Consider the following 23,334-nt stretch of genomic DNA (forward strand, 5'->3'; position numbering starts at 1 on the left):
GGAGCTTTCTGCTGTGTAATGCAGCAAAAGGCCCTCTTACCATGAAAATCTTCTTACCCATAACATAAAAAAAAAAAAAAAGGAAGAAGTATTTCTTTTAATGTTTTGCTCTTAAAATTTATTTCTATGTAGAAGTTTGCTCTCTGAATCACTTCGCTGCTATATGCGTGCAAGTGCCTATAAAATGAATTTCCAAAACTGTTACACAGTGGGTGTGGAGGATAACTTTATACCGAAAAATAACCCTCCGTGCTTGTGCACACACTTCTCTAAGTGACCAGCGAGTGTCTGCTGCCCCTCCTGTGCTGGCCTGAGTATTTTTGGGGTGATCAGCAGCATCACAGTACCCACAGAGGAATGAATTTATCAAACCTTGGCAGGATCAGGCCCTAACTTTCAAAAACAGTCTGAGAGCAACCTTCCCCTCTCAGTCAGCAGATTAGCCAAATCTTAAAATTAACTGCAAATATTGGCCGCGCAGGGAGTTGTGTAATGTTTTGTTTCTTTGCTTCGGAAGAGCGCACAAGAAACTCATTCTCCCAGCGTGGAAACACCAGCATCACTTCACAAAAAGGGAAACAGAGAGAGGTCAGGCTGTTTGGGGTGTAACTCTGCAAGTTAATGCACAGCCTTGATTGAAAGTCCAGAATTCTCCCCAGGCTCGTGCTCTTTTCTTTCTATGGCAAAACTTAATTGTGCGCTCACATTCAAGTTTTTGCATGCATAAATAATTGTGTGTGCAAATTTCGAATTTACTTTTCAAAACATTTTTCCCCGGGAAGCAATACAAGTGTCAAGCGAAAAAAAAGGGGATAAAAATAAAAGTGACAGACGCGAGCGGTAATGACGTAATGGATGCTAAGCAGGAGGGAAGAAAAGGTGTCGGGCTTCCAGCCCTTGGTGGCACGGCCGGGGTCCCTGCCGGGCAGCACCTGGGGACCCCCTTTGAACGTGGGCACCTACCAAAAACCCACCCCGAGGGGAAAGACGGGCCCAAGGACGAGCAGCAGAAGCACTCGGGGGCACTGAGCAGCAGCCTGCGCTGCTCACCAGCCTGGCTCCTTCACGTTAATTAGAAAACAATTAAAAAGCAATTTAAACAAACTGGCTGAATAAGGGCGTAGAGTGAGAGCTCAGCCACTTTTTGCCCAGCCTAAGAGTACTTCATGCCTTTGCAGGATGTAAACAGAAATAATGATCGAGACGCTGGAGCACCAGGCGTGCAGGGGGGCTCTGCACGGCCCCGCTGCAGCCCGAGATGTCTGAAGGGTCTGCACGGCTAAAGGGTCTCTAAAAGGGTCTGGGAGCCGGTGCTGTGAACACCAGCCTGCCCTCGGGGTCCCTTCCCCATCTCCTCAAGAAGCTGTGCTGCCTCGGCCCTCTTTGGGGGCATCAGCACCAGCCACCCCAAAAAAAAAACCTCACTACAAAATGTTCAACACCAGCATTCGCTGCTCCACGGCCAGGTGGCTGCTACCACACCACGCAAAATGATTAATTAATCTTCTCACTACCTGTTAGCAGCAGCGGAGCAGGTGCCAAATTCAATCACAGGATCAGGTTTGAATGCTTTTTTTTTTTTTAAAAAAAAAAAAAAAGGCAATTTTAAAGGGAACACAAGACCGCTGCCAACTTTGCATGCCCATTTCTCTGCACAATCAGGTGTAAAACTCGTATTTAAGATTGCAAATTTACATATGCAGGATGTCTGGTTTGGGGAAAAAGATTAGATATACTTACCCTGGATGGACTAGGATGTCCTGTATTCCCCCAGGACCCTGAGCTAGTTCTGTCTTCTACATCTAGGGACAAAAAAGTTCTTTAGGCTTTATTGCAATAATTCTTTCCTTTTGTATAGGCACTTTTAAATTAATGTTTCAAATTAATCTCCTGTTGCCTTTAATTAAGAATCAGGCACAGGGCTACTACGATGGTAGTGGCTTCTGACCCACTGCTTAAATTAACTCATTTAAATTCACAGCAGAAATGAACCGGACCCTCAGGAACCTGAGGTTTGAGCATAAAATTACTCCAGTGGCTCAGCTCTCCTCGCCGCTGAGGAGCGGCTGCACTCGACCACTTCGAGTCCCGCCAGAGCCTCCAGCACAAAACCAGGTATGGTCAAACAGTAAAAAACAAAATCTGAGAAAACAGAGCAACTGGGAAGTTCAAGTAAAGACGTATTTAGGGTGTTAACTCTCACCGCCCTGGCGAGGCTACCATTTTAGAAAAACGTTTTGGCACAGAAAAGCACATTCCTAAAGCTCAGCACATAGCAGGTAGCTCGGGTTTTGCCTTCGCTGATTAATACAAAATTCATTGCAATCGTTAGGAGACACACAGCGTTTCAGACAGTCTGACAAAAATCACATCAAACATTTTGTGTAAGGTGCTCTCCACATTTCATAATCCCCAATATTTCTTCTGATGGTGGTATTTCCATTCCACTTTCCCCGGGTTTTTCCCAGTAAAAAATGAGATATTGTCAATGAAACCAATTTATTAGTATTAAACCTTCCTTGTGATGCTTCAAGGCTCCACATTTATGGGAACAATGAAAAAAAAAGACATAGGACCTTCTTCACGAGACACCTCAGCTGCTGGGGTCGTGCCCCATGGGTGCCCAACACAAGGCCGCGCACCTCAAGGCCGGAGGTCGCCCCGTGGCCCAGGAGAAGTCACTGACGCCCACCTCCTGCAGGCCTGGCACCCTCTGCCCAGGAGATGTACACTTACACAACCGCAGCCATCACAAAACCTCTACCAAAGCAAGTTGGGAGCCTCACGAGACTTTCCTCTGGCCTAAAAAGTGGATGGGTAGACGTACACCAGCAACCTCAGCACACGTTTCAGGGAAGCCTGCGAGTAATTCCACCAAAACCCCAGTTCACACCGGTGTGAATTCAGCTGAGATCACTCACACTCAACACAAACACATCCTTGAGTACCTTGATGCTTTGTTTTTGTACGTACTGTGTGCTAAATATCAAGGAATGTGCCTGGCGTCGCTCTATAGCGTTATTGCACGTTTCAGTGCCATTTTCTAACTTACTCCCGTGTGCCCACCAGCACCCTAATGATATAACAACCTTGCTTGCCTTTTGCCACGCACAAACAGTAGCTTTAATCTAATTGGAAAAAGATGCGTTTGGGTTTTTTTTTTTTTGCTGGTTGGAGAAACTCTGAGTGCCCCCTAAGACTACAAACACAAGAGCTACCTCCCCACCTGGTATTGCTTCAGCCACTCCTGGAGGAGTAGTGGGAACCTGAGTCGCCTGAGACACAGCTATGGTCATTAGCACTTGGAAATACAGGTGCTGTGACCAAATCTGGTTGGTTTCCAACATTAAAAAAAAAAAAAAAAGTGTACAGTTTAATACTTTCCCTCAATTACAATTCCTATTATCTCAATAACAGATGAACGTGTTAATAGCACAAGACACTCTTAGGTAAATATTTAATTAAGCTCCAGAAAAAGAAAGAAAATGTGTATCATTTACCTGACAGATCAGATCAACCATTCTATTAGGTTAATTAGGCATATTTTTAAAAATCATTTGTGTTATGTAACAGGCAATTAACTCTGTAGAGCCCTGATCCATCGCCTGTTAAAAATCAATGGATATTATCCCATTGACTTTGATGGGCATCGCACCACCCTGGAGCACAGCTTCCAAAATCCATATTAAACCCATTAGAAAAATTAGCAAGAGAGACGCACACGCAGAGATGCTGACATCGTGCACATCCCTCAATATTTCCTACACCTCTGCTTTGTATTTCATGTACCCCAACACGTGTGCCAGGAGCAGTGCCGAGCCACCAAGGCCCCTTACACTGGTTTATGGTCAGGACTAGAAGCAAGATTTGAGTGCTTTAGTGGGCTTTTTGGGCTGCCATACTGTACTTTTTATTTATATTTTAAGAATACAGACGCCGTGGTCTTGGAGCACTGCAATGAGTCACCTAAGCAAACACCTGAGAACTGCATTTTGGGATCTTTTCGCACCGAGTGGCCCTAAGAACAGGGCATGAGGGGGATCACACGCAGCCCCAGGCACCCTTCCCAAGAAGGGAAAGGTTACTTATGGGCTTACAGACAAACAGATGGTTTTGGGGAAGAGGTGAACCCTGCCCACTTGTCCTTTCTGGCACCCTTTGCTGTGTTATCCCCAATTCCTCCCTTGAGCCAAGGTGCCAATGGCCAGAGGGCACCATCAGATCCTTAAAATGACCCGGGAAGAACACATCCCTCAGGGCTCGTTGCTCTTTATCGTTTGCTTTGCTTTAATTTGAGTCCATACAAAGCTCAAGTTCGCCCACCGAAGTTAAAAGTTCTGGACTCTGATCAGAAAATGACAAGCAATGGCTCTTGGGCCTTATCTTCAGGGGTCGTGTCTTAGCTTTCGACCAATTTTCTTTGTATTTAGACTTAAATGTGCAAACTACACTATATTACTCTGCAAAACATCAATGAGAAGGCTTAATTAAGTAACACTGACAGATAAATCCATTTCTTTCGCAGTAATCAAATCAAAGCAGGTTGACATAACACAGGAACTTAATACAGTTATTCCCTTGTAATTGGAAAAAGGCCCTTTACTTCTCATTAAAGCAATCTTCTGGGTATTGGCATAATAAGAAGGCTCAGGGCTTTAATACTGCCCTATAAAAGCCCCAAGATACAGACCCCTTAAGCAAACATGCCAGATTATCTAATTCCTTGATCACAGTGGAACATGTAGTTATTGTTTTAAACTACTAATTCTTTATCTCGGCTACAGTCAAAAAAAGAAGGAACTTGGTCTCAAACACATCATGGAGCCCTATAAAAACCTAAGCCAGAGCTGAAGAATAAGATGTATTAAGATTTTTATTTTTTTTAAAAAAAAGAACACTAGCTCTTTATCTGGAAAATCGGGAGCTTGCTAGGATGAAAACCAATGTTAGAAATAGAAAAAAAAAAAAAAATTTTACTCTGTTTGTAGATTTGCCAAGAAATATCCTTTTTCCTGCATTTTCAAGTGGAATTCCCATTTACCCGTGTGATACACCCAGATCTCTCAATTCTTCCTTCTGCCTGTGGCCACAAAGGGGTTATATGGTGGGGCAAAACACAAGAGTGCTCAATAAATAGATGGACTTCTGCACCTTGCCTCTCTGTCTCAGTTAAAAATATTCTTTCAGCATGATCCAGCGAGCTATCGACAGGCCAACCCAGCTAACTTCTGTCCCCCTCTAAACGGAGCTCAAATCAACAGCACTTCTCCCTCCGCAGAGGAGAAAAAGCCCCAGTAATTGCTACCTAGTTAATCTAGCCTGGATTGCTAATAATTTAGCACGACAGATCTTACAAATCTTTTTGCAGTCCCCTAAACCTAACGCTGGGAATTTAATAAGTACCCCGTGAGGACTGCCACTTAGGTAATTAGGACACCGAAGCCCTGATGCCACCAAAGTCAACGCAGAAATCTCCGGTGACTTCTTCTCAGCGCTTGGGTTTATCCCACAGTGCACGAACTTGGACACATATGTAATTTTCTCCAGAATCTGGCTCCTGGAAATTAACCTCACTTAATCAGAAGCACGAGGCAACGCGACGTTACCAAAAGCAAATCCTCACAACCTGGGAAAGCAAATCCTGCGGATCCTAAAAGAGATGCTGAGGCTGGCTGGATTCAAGCCCTGCCACCTCTCTCGACGATCCTGAAGCACGAAGCGAGGCTTCTTGACCTTGGCTGTAACACCCAGTTCCTTCAACTTTTTTTTTGGTAAACATTTCATTCCCTTAAGGGCTTCCTAAAGGGAGGCGTGAGGCTTAGAAATTAATATATGCATGTATTTTTCTGGAAATCCACCCTACTCTCAAAAAATCCTCCTCTTTGCAGGTATAAGCCAAACATACTTGGGAAATCATCCAACTCTATAGCAATAACGCAGGACAATAAATTAGATGACTCTGGAAAATAATTTCATTTGAGCCTCCCACCACTTCCAATAACCATTTCGAGCACGTACATGAAATCCTAAAATCACAAGCTAGAAAATGATATTCTCACGCTCTACCCCAGTAAATGGCAACGCTGATATCAGAATGGCTTGGGTAGGAAGGGACCTTAAAGATCATCTACGATCACCTCTTCCCACCCTTCTCATGCTGTCATCCCTACTTCTGCCCACAAATTAAGTAACCTGATTACTATGCTCATGCGAGTAAATAGAGAGGCACCCATTATATGCATTATTTTTTTTTTTAAGATGCTCAAATAAAGAGAGACGAAAGGGCAAATTCAGTTTGTTTTCATTGGCTGAACCTCCTTGCTTTGAAAGGACCCGGGTGAAATTCAGCTTCTGTGGGAGTTCCATTTGATTTGGATTTGATTTCAGTTAAGTCTGAAATTTCATCTTCAGTATTTTTGCTCGCTGAATCCAGAATAAATAATATTGCATGTTTAAACAGCAATATCCAGAGAAGCAGCACAATCGAAATCATGACTTTTAGTGAACGTGGTAATACAGTAGCTGCATGAGCAGCCTGTACTCAGAAGCATGCCCGTGAAAAATCTGGCCTTTACCCATCAGTTTCAGAGCAAGAAATACAGAATTGTTTCTTTAACTTTTCTTTAACTTAGTGCTAGGGCCATGTATTCTTTTAAAGGAGCTGAATAAACGACAGAGCAAGCCAAAGATAATTCCTGAAGACCGATAATTTTGTGCAAGTGCAAAATAATATTGATATAGTTACTTGTGTTAGTAGCTCAGAAATAGAACTGTATTAGAATTCCAAAATCCTGTAACAAATTTGGAAAATATTTTAACACTCAAGAGCACAAAAATGCTTGAAATGACATTTTATCCTTTGTGACCAACTAGAACACGCGTTTCACAGATGCTAAGTGCCGTGCTCCTGAATTTACCTATGCAGCAAATGGGATCAGTTATGGACGAGTAGAGCAAAAGGGAAGTCTCCCAAGAAGTTGTTGGTGAACGCAAATTACTTAATATGATTTCCCAAAGCCAAAAGGCAACATACTGGACTCAGAATTAATACACTTGCTTAACCTCCCTTAAAATGGCGTAACGTGTTTGCGCTGGGGGAAGGTGCCAAGGAAAAGGGTGTTAAAAAGGCAGTGCTCGTCCTGCATGTGAGGAGTGGGTGTCTTCCCGGATGCCGTGCTCGGGTTGGGGGTCTCTGTTTCGGCTCAGGGGCTGGGTACGGGCACCAGCCTGCTGTCCTCTCCTGGATCCTCCTCAAGGCCATCGCAGGAGGCCTGGCCGGCCTTCGCGGCCTTCACCCCGTGAGCCTCCCAGCCTTCGGCCTCCACACCCATTGCTCGATTCAGGGAATCCCAGAATCATCTAGGTTGAGGGAGACCTCCAAGATGACCGCGTCCAACCTCTGACATAACTCTAACAGGTCCTCCACTAAACCATATCACCGAGCTCTACATCTAAACGTCTTTTAAAGACCTCCAGGGATGGTGACTCCACCACTTCCCTGGGCAGCCCATCCCAATGCCTCACAACCCTTTTGGTAAAGTTCCTCCTAAGGACATGGGAAGCCCAGGTTCTCCAGAAAACAGATGAAGAATGGATGAAAAGGTAACTGGAGGAAACCTAAGGAGGTCCAAGGCCATCAAGAGTTGTTGGCTCAAACCATCGTTTCATCCGTAGCATTGTAAAATCAGAGTAACATGTTATATACGCCGACCTCCCCAAAAGACAGAGGGCAAAGATAACACCAGAAGGATTGCAATGGAAAGTCTGGCAGTGAAGATGATAAAAAATGGCACAGAAACACAAAAAAAGGTACCCGAGGCAGCTAAGAGGAGCAGGAGTGACAGTTCAGGAGGAGGTAGCCCATGTTTACTGGGGAAAGTGCATTCGAAAATATGAAAATCCCTCCCTGGACAGGGTTTTGTGGTGCTGGTTTTGGAGTGACAGAACAGAAGGATGATAAAAGCAGTTTGGGTGAGAGGTATGAGCTGATCTCTGAGGGCTTCAGCGCTAAGGTCCTTGAGGAAAGGAGTTTGGATAAAGGAGAAACAGAAAGGGTACGGACTACAAAATAACCGCCTTTTTCATCATTTTAATTTTACCATAGAGAATCAAAGATACAGTTTATTTGCTATATATATATATATATATATAAAGTAATAATTATGCCCATACGTTGAATGTGTATGGCAAGTGGTCTATTTGCAAAATATACACTTCACTTCTGAAGCCAGCCAGTACAACTTGACCTGTATCAGAAACCCCTTTTATATGCTAACCCCGAGTATTTCCCCTGAAGAGCCTGCCAACTGGGTTGATTTGCTAACATGAGCTAAAATACACAGAACAGCGAAGGAAGAGACAAATACCTTAAAATTCCACTTCTATCTTCAAGGAAAAAATAGCATATTAACCCAAAGTAATTTTATAAGGGATTTAGCAGTCAAAATATCTTCAAACTAGAAGGAAGAGGACCGCGATCTCTACACGAGAGAGATTTGTGTACGCACCACAGTAATGTTTGATTAGCATTTCCCATTGTATGAATTACAGTTGTGTCAAAAATGAGAAGGGTGGGAAAAATCCGAGCCTCTAATTATGATTACCATCCGCAGACAAGTATGATAAACAGATACCTCGGGATCGCTATTATCCCTTTGTGCTCCGAAGCACCTTACAAACAGTGTGTCAGATACTGCTAATACAAATTAAGTTAAACAAACCCATTTTGTGGATTGAGACCTTTTCTGCTAAGCGTTTGATTTTCCAAAAGACTGTTTTTTTGTTGTTTTTTTCCTCGGAGCATTATGGCTTAAGAACTCAATAACAAATGAGCCGAGCGGAAAATGACAAAGTACAGAAGGAGGATTAAAGGCCAGCAGATGAAGGGAAGAATAAAAGTTGGTCACCTGGACATTTCGTATGCTAAAGGACTGGCAAGTTGAAAACGCAGATCCCTTGATGCAAGGCTTTTTGAAGATTCTGAGCTAAATATCATGAGGACGTGATAAATAAATAGACGGGAGGGGATCTGGAAGAAGAGCTGCATGAATCTGGAAGGTGACCGGAGAAGTCAAGGACTGACTTCAGCGAGAGAAAGGAGTCAGGAGATGGAGGCAGGAACAAAAGCACAGACTGCAGGGCCCTGGAAGCCGGGGAAGAAAACTTCACTCCGACACGGGAAGCAGCAGAGGATGTTGACAGACTGCGGCACAGGATGGGGGAAGTTGCACAAAGCTCAGGCAACAGCTCAGGGAGGGAAGAGGAGCACACGAACAGCGACGCCGTGCACCTCCAGCATCAAGTTGCATATAATTATCCTTTCCGTGAAGCAACGTAAAGAAAGCACAGGCTCAAAATGGGAAAAACTCTACGACTTATTTGATAAACAATTTACTATTGGTTTGCTCAAGGGATTAGATACAAAGCTTTAGGTTTTTTTGTTTTGTTTTTTTTTTCTTCCAAGGAAATAGGACCAGCTGCCAAATATATACAATACACTTCAATAGCTTCTGTTAAAGCCACAAATAATTGGAAAATTCATTTGAATCAGATGGTCATTTTACTTTACGCCCGGATTTTCACAGTCTATACAAATACCCGCGGACAGGCTGAGGCACCACTTGACAGCACTTGCTATAAAACATCAACAGGGTAAACAACCTAAACTGTTCTCCATCTTCATATTCATAACAAAGGACTGCATTATCCCGCCTTCGGATGAGGTCATAAAACCTCACATTGTGTTTTCCACAGTTACATAAGCTATTTTCTAACACACATACGCACACACAGCCTTTCTGCCTGTAAGGGCAGCCGACTTTCACGTATCCACGCCATTTGCATAACTCCGGCATTTAATCAGCTTCTATCAGATCTGATGAAACTGTAAGCAGACAGTACAATAAAGTTTAAGGTACCGATGTGCCAAGTGTTGTAATGCCCTTTGCAGCTCATCAGGATACTCTAGGGTTGACGTTGTCCTGGTTTTGGATCGATTTAGGGTTGAGAGTCCTGTGCTGGACACAGGGTCTGAAGCAAAATGTTTGATTGATTTTAACCCGAGAGGAGGCATTAGTAGGAAAGCATCCATTTCTTAGGACTCTTTCAGTTACAGAGTTCACAAAACAGTGTTTAATTTGTATGTTTGTATATAATCTATCCTAAAATACTTAATTTTACCTGAACCCCGTAACCCAGAGCACTCCTAAATTACAACAGTCAATCCCATTGCTCCAAGCAGAGTACACGCATTCTACACTGCATCCTACAAATATTTAGGGGCAGATTACTTTGACTCTCCTTGTGTTACCAGATTATGAAGGTCTCGGTATGAAGCAACGGGGCATTTGACTTCCAAACTAGCAGTCGAAGCCAAGAGGTGGTGGCAGACATTTGATTAAAATCCTGATTATGGCTTAGTGGAGGAGTGGTTAGCGTTCGGTCAGAGGTTGGACTCGGTGATCTTGGAGGGCTCTTCCAGCCTAGATGATTCTGGGAGCTCTGCGTTGAGTTTAAATCAACCTTTTTGCTTTGTGCATTCGTGCAGCCTATGGAAGCATGAGCTTTCCATGGAAAATCTGCATGCAGCTCCAACATCCTGCCGTTCTGGGAGACAGCCGTGTGCTAACATGCTATAAACAAAGCACATGGGCTTGTGGAAGAGAAGAATCACAGAAACGCGGCTTCGCTGCCCAAGCCAAGTGAATGATTTCATGTTTAGCCACGTAAGATGAGCTCTTTCAAGAACCCAAGCTTCAAGGAGTGTCATTAGCCTGATACACAGATGACATTTCTAAGAAGTGATGCACGCTTGCGCAGTAACGCTCCGAGTTGTTGTATGAATAAGCTGGCACTCCGTATCCAAAGTTTTTCCAGCAGAGCAGTAATACCACGATGCACGTTTTACTGTGCCATGAAACATTAGGTAAATTCGTGCTTTAGTCATGAAAGCTAGACAATTCCTGAGGTTTACACCTTTAGGATTTATAACCCACAGAAGGACCCCAAAACCTTTTGATAGAGCAAAGACAGGCACGGAGGATGTGCAAGTAGTGACTGCTCCAAACGTTGGATTTAATTTAGCTCCTAATTAACAAAAATACACGAAGAGTTGGATTCACAAGGAGCACCCCTCTCCCAAATTGCTAAAATAAGCTGAATAATTGTAGGGAACAGCATCTAATAATTCACTGATCGGTTCCACTGCGTTGGGAACCTCGTTAAGCATGGGCAGTGCCGCTGCCATACATCACACCCTCCTCCTGGGGAGGGCTCCGGGGGCACCCTCAGCTTAATCCAAGAATTTCTGTAAAAACTGGAGTCCTGGCATCTAAATAGGGCTGGATGAAGTCTGGCACAGATCTCCAGCTCGCCCTGAGACCCGATTCCACAAGCAGACCGTGCAGGAAGGTTTATGGTGAAGGCATTCAGGTGCAAGGTACATCTAGGGACTTTTCCTACCTAATAATAAAAGATGTAAATATTTGTTATCACTCGTGCAGTTTCACTTTGACCCAAACGGTCCCCAACTGTTAAAGCTGACTGGTGACTTTGAGGGTGCAAAAACAAATAAATGAAAGCCATAATTAGTGGAGGCAATCCAGGGGGCTTAAGGCCTCTTTTCTGCGAGGTCTGAAGGCAGAAGCGAGCTCGCAGCAGCACGGGGAAGGGGTCGGCTCCTCACCCCTCTGCGCTGGGGGCTTCCAGCTCCTCGGGGATCACTGCATCTCCAGCAGGACCCCTGCCCGTGACACAAGGGACGAAGGCTGTTCCAGAAAAAAAATAAAAACATGCAAACTTCTTTCTGTTTTGGGTGGGGAATAAATTCAGGGATCACCAGTTTGCGTTGAGCGGATGGCTCGGGATCGCGAGCGCATCTGCTGGGGCCGTTTCTGTATACACTCCGCTGCGATGCCGTTATCGAAACCAGATTTTGTTGCAGAGCACACCAGCAGCTGGGTTCTGTACCTCTCTGGCCAGTACATGACTGGTTAATTCCCAATATTTATGTTTCTTGGAAACAGAAAGATTAGCGAGGAATGTGTAACTGGAAAAGGCAAAGGTTTTTTTCTAAAAAGAGGGAAAAACAACCAAAAAACAACCTCCACCAGTCCAGATCGTCCAACCGGCTGTTGCAAAAGTCACAAATTAGATGGACGACAGAAGAAACGATCCCGTCCTGATTGCAAACCATGCAAAGCTGATGAAAGGCAAATCAGATGGAGACAGAAGAAAAATCTCCAACGAAACGACAGGACATTTTCTGCCACACTTGTAGTCTTCGGAGAACAGCGCTTTAATTTAAGCGTACTTTAGAATGACTTCATCTATATGAAAATGACATTAAAACTGCCCTGGATGTATTTGCATTTAAAGTGCATTATGTAGCCTGTAGCCTCTCTCTTTCGAGCAGCCTCTGGTTCGACTGGGAACGGGCTGGGGATGGAAACCACCAAAATTCATGCACAAGTGGTGCTGGTGCAGGTCTGGGCTTCCAACAGCCACCGCCTCCCACAAAGCTTCTTAAAATGCATTTGCCATCAAAGTTGGAAATCAGAACAGGATCGATTTGATGGCCAAGGAGGGGTCCTGGCTACGGACCTGAGCAAACTGCCGGCAGATGGGAATTTTCTCTTTCCACGCTCGCAGACTTGAATTTGCAAGGAGAGAAAGGTCAGGAGGGAGACTCCTTGGTCCCAAGGAAGACCTCAGGCTGAGCCTGCAATTTTGCAACTCCGCAATGTTCAAAGAAAGCTTCCTTTCTTTGATTTCTGTTTTTAGTTTTCATTGCGTCTTAACCTCAGCTCATGGCTTTTGTTTGGTTGGGTTTGGGGTTTTTTGTTTGTTGGTTGGTTTTTGGTGTGTTTTTCTTTTTTTCTTTCAACTGCAAAGTTAGAAGTTTCCCCTTGTTTCAGGACAGAAAATAAATGCTGGGAAAATTGCATCATTTCTCCTCCGGCCCAATCTCGTGGTGCAATGTCAAGTTGGCACCACGGCACAGAAGGCTCGCAATGCTCTGCTGACTGCAACTCCGGTTCTCTTCCCACTTTTTGTACCTTTTCAGGCCCAGATCACTCACAATTATGCACTTCATGAAGACGAAATCTCAGGTAACAGTCCCACATGTGTAAGGCACCTCCTCACAGGGTCTCTAGTGAGATTTCCATCTTTTGTCTTAAGTCTTAATGTACATTATACACAGAAATAAATACAAGAGCATCCACTAATAAAATATGTATCTGTTCAAAGGTTTTTGGCTCGCATCAAGGGAGTAGTTTGGACTTTAAACCCTTTTCCTGCAGGAGGAGGATACGTCAAGTCAGTTTGAAACCAACTCCAACAGTTTCAGCTCACCAGCAGCCTCCCAGTTCACCCAAACCACGTCGTAATGGAAAAGAAAAAGCACGTGCAGTCCAACTCTCAAAAAGAGAGACATACTCCCATGTTATTCATCTTAACTGGACACATTTGGGGAATAAAACACAAAGAAAGGAGCAAAATGCTTCATGCAATTTTCACCATTCAATATTTACAGAAGGAAGTCTATTTTTCTTCAATGCCGCCACTAATTAGCGGTGATGCATTTTGATTTGGGGACTGCATAGCAGAACTAAGCTCCCTTTTCTCACCCCAAGCTGTCTAGGACCAGCCACGTGTTTCCTACACCCCTGTGGTTTGCTCAGGTACTCCAAAACGGGAGGGCAGGAGAGGAAAACGACTCCTGAATGCTTCTCTGCTGCCACATCACCACTATCCAAGCCTTCCCCGCTGCCACCCAGCCAAGTCTTTCTCCAGAAAACGAACACAATGCACTCGCAACATCCAGACGAGGGAACAGTATAAACAGGTTATGATGACAACTGAATCGGATGTGTAATGCTTTAAGTGTCTCCTAATTCTGCATTGTAATAGAAAAGCTTTAAAAGAAAAAAAAAAAAGCATGACATCCGCATGAATGCCAAATTAATTCATTATGATCAGCGCTACCACAATGAACACCAAATTAATTCATCACTGCAGAATACACAGAGCACTACCCACTCGTTAGGCTTGCTGACGACAATATAGGGATGCCAATCCTCGCCGAACAGCCGCGGGAGGCCACAGGTACCGCTGCCTTGCCTGCTCAGGAGGAATCTTGCACGTGGACACGGATTTCAGCCACCTGCCCCAATACACGGGTTGGTTTCAAATACAGACCCTGAGCATGGCCAGCTCCAGCACACGTTATTCCCTAGTATATAAAGAATTAGCAATGATGCTTCCTTTCTCCAAACCAGATCATTCCAGGAACTCTCAAGGCTTTGTCCTTTTACAGGATAATAAGGAATACCCCAAATAAATCTGCTCCAATCCCTCGGTCTTCACCATCTCTCCTATACAGCTTCTGGGATCCAACATTAAGGCTGTTAGCAAGGTCTTTTCGCTGGACTCTTGAGTCAACTGCATTTGACAAAACTCAAGTTTGAGAAATTGTTTTGCGCTTTTGGAAAGTTTCCACTCCTCCAGGAACAGCTGAGGCATGGCCGCAAGCCTCGAAGCTTGTGCCAGGGATAACTTACATAATGGCAGCGTTTGATTTTGAACGGAGAGATCACTGAGAGAGGGGCTCTTGAAGCCTCCTTCATCTCCCACCTTCTGAGGCACTGCCCTTTGCTCAGGCAGCATCTGCTATTTTTCAGCCTGGCCATATGCTCGGAAGAAACTTACGGGGGCTTCGAGTCTCTCGCTGTTCCCAAAAAGGCCCCAATACCTTTACAAGGGAACTCAACAAAAAAAAAAACAAACAAAAGCCACCTGTAAGGAAAGGATGGAAACCGTTTCAGCAGCTGGTCCTCCTTGCTGGACCCGAGGCCCAGATGCCTCCCCAAACCCAAGATGAAATTACTCCTCCCGACGTTATGGAAAGCAGCAGGGAACGATGCCAAGAGGAGAAGTTCCAACGTGTGGCTGGAAATCCTGTCCTTAGCTCGTCATTCAAGTCTCCCGTTTAAATCACAGGGACTTTGGAGAACGTTGCTGAGCTCTCAACCTCTGAAAGAGCCCATAGCTTTCTAAAAGCTGTTTTTAGCAAATTCTCTCCTCTTCCATTACTTTTTCCACCGTTAAGAAAGAAATCGACCTTCAAGACGACCTTCAAGAGTTACGGTAGCCTTTGAAATGAAGGTACATCACTTAAACCTGCAGAGATAGAAAACCATTCAACGTGTCCTCCACGGGGTGACACAATTTATTCAAGGTCTTGGTGGAGCACACCACCCCACTCCGATAAAATCCTTCTTGCTGTTACGTTCCTTAAGGTTAGGGAGTGGAAAACCAACCACAAGCTCAAGGAATGGAAGTTTTACACCCACCACGTCTGGATGAAAGTTCTTCCCAGGCCATCCTGCCTTTCTCTTAACTTCTCAATTTGCCAACAGAAGGGTTTTTCTAGAAGGGTTTTTTTCTAGAAGGGTTTTTCCAGTAGAATTGAGGGGAGAACTTTCATCTGTCCTCCCCCTCTCCCTTCACAGCATTTTGCTAAGCTAGAGAACACGAACCCAGCCATCGCTTCCCAACCAAACCTGGCTACCTCCAAGGGTAGCGATGCCAGCTACGCTCCTCGTCTTAGAGAAGCCGGTTTTGAAACCAGAGCATTATGTCCTTTAGAGGATCCAAAGCTTATTTTCAGAAGTGCTGAGACCAAGCAGACGTTTGTTGAAGAGACCATTGCAAGGGAAGGGAGTGCTAGTTCATTTCAGCACATCCTGTTTACAGCCTGTGCTACTTTCTAAGTCATTCAACCATGACAATTGTTGTCCTTCTGAATATGTTAATTGTGATATTTTTATACAGCTCCAGAACATATTTACAGACCACAGCAGACTTTCAACAACAATGAAACTTGTAAGCAGTAAATATAGGACAATCATCCAAAAACAACCAGCTATCCTTCAACACGTCTTGGCATTTGGGACACCATCGCCATTCAAAACATATGTTAGAGAAAGCTTTGCAGCACAACCCAGCCGAGGTGCTTCTCTGCCTTATGCTTTCGGTTTCGTTGCCGTTTCGGGACCTCGATGCCACCTCGGGACCTGCCACCCTCCTCTGGTGGCAGCATCCAGAGCTCACTTTGGGGTTCCTCTGCTTGCTCCCCATCCACCTGGGAAGGGAACGGGTGGGAACCCACCAAGGGGCTTCCACCAGCAGCTGCCCAAGCACTGGGGAGGACAGCTTGGACAAGAACAGCTTGGCCAAGAGCCCAAAGCCACCCCTGGTTCCCCCTTTTGACGTTTTACCTTAAAATTCAGGGCCCCTCTCCCAGCGACTTGTTGGCAGCACTTTCGGGTATTTCCAACTGCGACAAGCCCAGATTCAGAACCAGAGCCGCAGAGAGAGGCACAATATATTTTAATTATACATGTTTACTTTAGAGGAAAGTAAACAAAGATCAGTTTAATGAAAAGAGACTAACGTAATGGAAGCAGCTGGAAGGTTGTTTTTTTTTTTTTTAAATCCAAATCACCATTTCTTCCATTATTTAAAGTTGCGTCCAAGTTTTTTTTTTTTAATATTTGACATAAACCTAAACCTATTTTTTTTGTATGCTAAACAGGTACAAAAGCAGTATTAAATACTGCTTAAAACCCTAAAGTGTTATGTAGTCGGTATATTTTCCCCCATTTAATTTATTCAAGGTCTCTCTCTAAAAAAAAAAAAATCACTATAAATTTTCAGCTCTAGTGGCAAAAGGTTTATTGGTCTTTGTACTTCATTAAAGGTTTTTTATAAAGTCATGTTTGTTCTTTTGAGTAGCAAATAAAACTACTGAAAAGGGCAGGTTGGTTTTTAAGAGACAGATATGACCTAAAGGGAACACATTTTACTGTAGTGAAATAAACTGAGGAAACAGTTTGCAGATTAAAAACCCCTTAAAAGGAAGCATCATCTTTGGAAAAAAGAGTCTTTGCCGAGGAAAACAGCTGGAAACAGGAAGCTTTTGTGCTTTCATCCTGCCTGCTTTGATACCACCGCATCCCCATATCATAAAAAGGCAAAGAGAATGGCGTCAGCTGCATCTTATTTCAACCGTGTGGGACGGGGGGAGGCTTCGTGGAGCAAAAGCAGGACTGTCCATGAACTCACACGTGCACATATATGTGTATATACACACACGTGTACGCTTAGTCTTTCCTGGAGTAATTAATCAGGAAAATGAGCGCAGGTTCATTACCTCCTCCAAAGTAGAGCACAGCACCTTGTACGCTTCTCCTTTGAAATAAATCTCAGCGCTGCCATGATTTTTGGGGAGAGCCAAGGCATTTGGTGGTGGTGCTTCTCCCGTGGTAGCCTGGCGGTGTCTGCAGACCTCATCACCTCCGAATTCAGACTACGGGACAGTGACACTGGCTGGTTTCCCCAACACCATCTCCATCTCGAAAGCCCAAGCTGTCCTCCTGCTGAGCGATGCTACCAGCTCCTAAATTTGGGGGTTTTCTTGGTTTCAAGACAGCTTCTGACCAGCAGAAACTGAGAAGCTGGTTGTGTTCTTCTGTGTGCCTCGTCCCCAAACACGCTCAGCAAACGAACCCTGTTATTGGTACAACACCACTAAAGCATCGCAGGAAAATACGACACGAAGCCTTCCAAAGCTGCTAGAAGCTGGGGCAAGGCAGCAGACTTTTCTTCCTCTTTCCAGGCAGCTAACCAAGCGTATTCTTCTCTTAATTTTTTAATACTTTCCCGTAGCAGAGCGTTTCGATGCTCTGCGTGACACGGGGTAAGAAAACAAGAGGTATATCCACAAGGACTGACAACCTTCAATTTGAAAGTTTCCATTAATGGAATTAATCATGTTTACACAACTTCCCGCTGTTCAACTTATTTCATATCCTCATATCTTTCATCCAAGCTATTTCCCCTACCAAGAACAGAACAAAAACTTCCCCAAGGGCACGGGATCCAGTCAATTGTTAGCACTAAATGCTCTCTCCTGCTGTCTCTTTGTCAGCCTGTTTCAGGCTCTCCTGGCTGCGGCGAGCCAAGGTTGCTGCTGCCTCGCTGCCTACCTATTTCCCAGTCCGAGGCCGCTTTTTTCTGCTCTTTTCATCTGTTTTAAGCCAGACGGGAGTGGGATCGCTAGGCAGAGCTGGCTTTCTTTCCCCAGAGCAGTGGGGCAGCGAATCGATGTGGACGGTGCTCGCTCCCCAGCTTCCCAGGCAGTTCTCCACGTAGAGCTGTGACACTTTTCACTCCGGGAAGGCCAGGAGCATCCAAAGGAATTGGATCTTCAATTTGTTCTCAATGCTGGTTTCTGCATAAAGCAACATGAAATCTCCTCCCTTTCATACATATCTACAGCTTCCAGCACAGGACACGCCACCCTGATGCCAAACCCAGGCAAGTAAGTTTCCCGTAAGATGTCGTAGCAGCTTTCTGAAGCTCAAAGCCTCGAGTTCTGGTTTCTCCTCACTACTCGCATACCAGATATACCCTGAATCCAAAAACACGTAGATGTATATCAAAGTATATGAAGATGCACACGGAGAAAGGCTCCGGTAAATCCAGGTGATAAAACCTAAGTGCACGCATTGCATAACAAGGCTGCTTTACGAGCACCGAGTCTGCAGGCTTCTCCCCTAAGAACAAGCAATTATGAAGGTGAAGAAAGGTAACGGCTTTAAAACAACACGCTAATCCCAATATTAGTGCCTCGGAAAGGGAGAACTGCCAGGAATTTGGAGTAATGCCCAGTTATCTGTCTTACCTTCAGTAATAAAACCGTGCTATAAACGTGAAGATAGGATAGGCGCTAACCTTGTTTGGGTGGGGGGGGTTGGGGTGTTTTAACTGCTCATCATAACACAAGCGATAATCTACTGGCTTTAGGAAGAGCTAGAGATACTCATCAACGTGCCAGCATGAAGTCTTTTATTTAGCATATAAGTTTTAGGAGCCTGGTTCACTTCCCTCCTGCGAACGACTGCTTAAGTCTTGATTCACTTTAGCTACTGAAATAAAAAAAAATAGTGAAAAAAAACTGCTGGAAGGGGCAATAGTTGACTTGCTGTTCCAAGACCAAGCGATTTCGGGCCAGGAGTTGGCTTTGACAAGATCTTAGCAGCTGTCTACACAGCCTGGGGACTCCTCGACCCCCTTAGCACTGCGCTTGGTGGCAGGAGGTGGCACCGGGCTGTCCCCAGGAGGAAGGGGTGGCATGCCCACCTGGGAGACAAACAGCTCTGAGGACACCACGTTTCACACCGAGCTTCCTATTCCGGGCAAATCGGATGTAGAATTCCCATTTCTTAATCCGGGAGACTGCAGAGCTGATGTATAGCAACATTAAAAACAGGCAGAAAAACAACCCCGAGCCTCGGATGCCTGTTTTCTCTATGCGCCCAAGCCAGCCTCCAATAGCCGTAAATAAAATTATAGCAGCAGTTTGTTTACAAGCAACATCACAATTGGAACAATAACAGACTAGTCACAAAAACCAACAGAAATAAAATATGAGTCAACTCCTTGCTTTGCCAGACTGAGGGCTCGAGATGGGCCTGCGCCGTCCCTCGGGGCTCCCAGCGCTATAAGCACAATAACAGCAGGACATGCCTCATTTCCTTCGGCTGCTCACCATGGCTCTCTCCGAGATGTTTGTAAACTTCCTTCCTCTCCGCATCAGGCTGTCAAACTGTCGTCAGTTCGGGGGAATAATAATATCCTGTTGATGCCCGCGCGGATCGACCTCGGCACAAAATAGCGGCGGTGTACGGGCCTTTGTGCACACAACGCGTTGGTTAAGGGAATAATCCAGGGACAGGGCCATGAAACGCGCTCGAATTGACCAGCTCTGAGGATTTCCAGCTCTTCTTGAGCTCAATAATGGGGGATTTTGAATTTCACCATGGAGAGCACGCACAGCTCCTGGGGAACCCAGCTCCAAGGGAAGAATATCAACCGCTTGTACCTCCTAGGCAGCCACACAACAAACCCAACTCCGTTTCTGAACCAGAAACTCCATTTCTGAACCCAAAACCTTGGGATCCTCAGGATAAACGCTGCCAGAGGAGTTCCTCGGGGCTGGAAGTCAGCTCCGGGTCCCCAGAAGCAGCGCTGGCTTTTCCAGCTTCGGGAGGAGGAAGCGCACGCACAGCACAACCGGGAGCCAAACAAAAGCCATTGTGTAGGGAGCAGCACTAACGAGAGCTAACGTGGGTTGGATTAATTGTTAAAACACCGAGGCAGAGCTAGAAGGATTGGGATGCGAGGGGGAAGATTTGTTTACGGGACAAATGAAATCGATAGGATCAGATTCCCCCCCTGATTTAGGGGATCTGTGACCTCCTCACCCCATATCGAACAATAGGAAATATTTTCCTTCTGCTCTCTTTGGCAAAGTGGCTCTGACTTGGTTTATACAGGAATTAAAACCAAGAGCGGCTTCAAGAGCTGTCACCCAGAGACCCAACTCGTGTCCAAGTTACCCTTACAAGACACGGGATTTTCTACTGAATAACAACAAAAGAAGTGGAAATTGGAAGGGCTCCACAGGTAAAGAGAGAAGCAGGTGCTCGGTTTAGCTTTTACCGTCATTTACAAGGCTCGCTGGCGTTTCTTTTTCAAAGCCCTATCAATTTTACAGCACGATAGAACTTCCAGATTTGGGATGATAAAAATTTGCCAACTTGCAAAGCGAATTAATGATTCAGTTAAAAAAAAAAAAAAAAAAAAAAGAAAACTCAGCCCGGTGTGATCTAAAATAAGCAAGTTCTGCAGCAGCGAGCAGAAAACACAGCCATCAGCCGGCTGGGGCAACATTTATTTTTTATAGGAAATCTGTATAATGGAAAACACACGCACAACCCCTCGGAATTTTCCTATAAATATCTAAGTGCTCCCAAATCGCCGAGCAGAGCGCGAGCGCGCTCCTCTTCCACCTCTCGCAGGAAATGCTCGATGACTTCCCGTCAGAAAGCCCGATAATCACTGTCTCTCCTTCACGTTTTGGAGTTGCCTCGCCTCTAACGTGTCTCAACTTTCTTTCTAGGGTTCAGTAGGAAGTCTTCTCTTCCCACCCGTGCCTTTTAGCTTACGCTTCGGCACTTGGAGGAGTTGCATTTGCCGTTTGCCCGGGGATTTCGGGTGATTTTATTTCGCCGGCATTAAAGCCTGCTTGAGTTTAGGCTCCGAGGAGGAGATTCACGCAGGTATCGGGGTTTTGGTGTTCAAAGGGAATTTGTAGGTGTGGGTAAAACGTACAACCCCCTCTCTGACCTCACAACCTGCTTCTGACACAGGCACGGCCGCAGGAACACCTCCACCTCCCAATTCTGTAGGTTATTTGGAAATAACCTATAAAATATTAGGACCATTCCTAAATAGACGTATATCTGAGGCTCTTGTTCAGTTACACTCCACATCCCACACCCCTGGGTGGTTTGGGTACAAAGCATTATTTCCAATATTTTAAACGAAGCAATCACACACCACTCCCTAATTATTCCTCTCCCCATTTTCAGTACCGGGGCTCAACACCGGACTTCGCCCGTCCTGTCCTCACGGCCCTTTGGGAGATCCACTATAAAATTTGCTTCTTTTGGCTATTAACCCCAATATTTGATAATATCACTTTGCGGGTTCTCTTGCCGAGGAGCAGCAATTCCTGAAAGACTCCAGCCTCCTGCCCCCGTTGTGGCTGGGAGGAACAACAAAATCCTTCTTGGGAACAAGTCAAGGGGAAAACATCTTGTTTTGGTCACACGAAAAACAATGACAACCACTGCTGTGCTTGCGGGATGGGCAGAGGCAACAACATCTGACCACTGCAGGGCTTGTGATTCAGGGATTTACATAAAACCGAGCACAGAAAAAACCCCGTGGGCATCGGTGCAAGCTGATGGGAGGACAAATTCAGGTCCTCCTGTCCTCCGTGCCGTTCCCCATCCCTCCTTACCGGCAGGTAATTAGCGAGCCTACCTCGGCTATAAAGGAAAAACTCTTCCCAGCCGGCCTCTGATCCTGCCCTAAACTCATTTGAAATAACTCTTTTAATTCCAAATTAACCCAATTACTGCTTGAATTACAGGAACTACATCAGAGTACTTTCCTGGGAAGCGAGGTGATGTCATGCGCCGGGCTGGTGCTTGAGCACGGGAAAGGATTACAGGAGGAGCTGCAGGAGAAATGGCTCGAAGCAAGAGCCACGGACCGCTTGGGGTGGGAAGGGGCGTCTGGTCCCACCTCCCTGCTCAGGCAGAGCCAGAATCCGCAATAAAATGAGTGAAAACACATCTAATTTTGTCCTTCCCCCCTCTGCTGCCCCGTAAAGGAGAATGGTTAAAAATCCCACAGACAGCTGTAAGGTCCCACAGCTCCCGAGACACAAACCCTGGTTAGGGCGCAGCACAGGCACCCAGCAAGGCATTTAATGTTAGCCCTCAACCCCAAATCCCTCTGGGGATCCCCTACAGGACCTCAGGTGATGCTGATGGTGGCCGGACACGGGGCTGGGAGCTGCCAGATGTGCCCCAATGAGGATGCTCAGGTGCGGGTGGCGCTGGACGGAGCGGGCTGCAGAGGACACGCTTCAAGCAGCGGTGCCCAGAAGCACCTCTCCTGCACCTAAGAGGATTAGGACACTTTTTTTTTCCCCTCTTTGCTTGCCCAACCACCCAAAGCTGCATTAATGAGTCACCGCTGCTGCTTATGTCAGCATCAGCCCTTGGCTCGAGCGCTCGGTGCCGAGCGGGGCCGCGGAGAGGAGCCGGCCCCGCAGAAGGAACCGGAGGTTTCTGCTCAACTCCTCCGCACCACAAATTTGTTTTCAATTTCCTTAAATCCAGGTATTAGAAAGATTGACCTCAATGTCGTCTTTTAAGCTCACGCCGGAGATTTAGATATGGTTTATGGGCTGCAACATGACTAGTTAAATCAAGCCTTTAATAATCTCCCCGGTCCTAATACGTTCCCGTTCTCTCTCATTTAGAATTTACACTGAGGACAGGTTTTGATGCTTGAAACGCCTTTTAGAGAGAATAAACATGAGTGCTTTTCATTTCTAGCAATCTTTCTATCGTGGTCCCTTCCCAGCACGCTGGGGACAGGGAGGATAAGGGGGAAGAACCAAAGGGGGTCCCAAGTTGTTCTGCACCCATTGCCTCCGTCGGGCAGCCCCTTTCACTCCACCCTCTTTATTTTCACCCCCCGATCCCATGAAGAGCCAGCCCACTTCATGCAAAATGCCACTTTCCCTTTCCAAAATCGTGCTTTTGAGCCGAAACATCTTCCGCAGACTTTCAGCGCAAACACGGCTCTTGGACAAGCTTTCGGATTCCTGGCTGGGCCTAGGAAAAT

The 23,334-nt window shown here is 45.5% G+C and overlaps 1 protein-coding gene across 17 annotated transcripts in view; it reads right to left on the bottom strand.

The window, feature by feature from the left end:
* TCF4 (transcription factor 4) overlaps positions 1-23,334 on the bottom strand; it is a 173,145-nt gene that overhangs the window by 118,348 nt on the left and 31,463 nt on the right. For 14 of the 17 annotated variants that reach the window (XM_068665507.1, XM_068665506.1, XM_068665510.1 and 11 more), the window contains one exon: positions 1,741-1,802. The exons of the other annotated variants lie outside the window; for them this stretch is intronic. In XM_068665507.1, the coding sequence (XP_068521608.1) occupies positions 1,741-1,802 (62 nt within the window). The remainder of the gene's footprint in view (positions 1-1,740; positions 1,803-23,334) is intronic. 17 annotated transcript variants of the gene reach the window in all.

This window comes from Anas acuta, chromosome W (genome assembly GCF_963932015.1).
Source record: "Anas acuta chromosome W, bAnaAcu1.1, whole genome shotgun sequence".
Taxonomy (NCBI): Eukaryota; Metazoa; Chordata; class Aves; order Anseriformes; family Anatidae; genus Anas; species Anas acuta.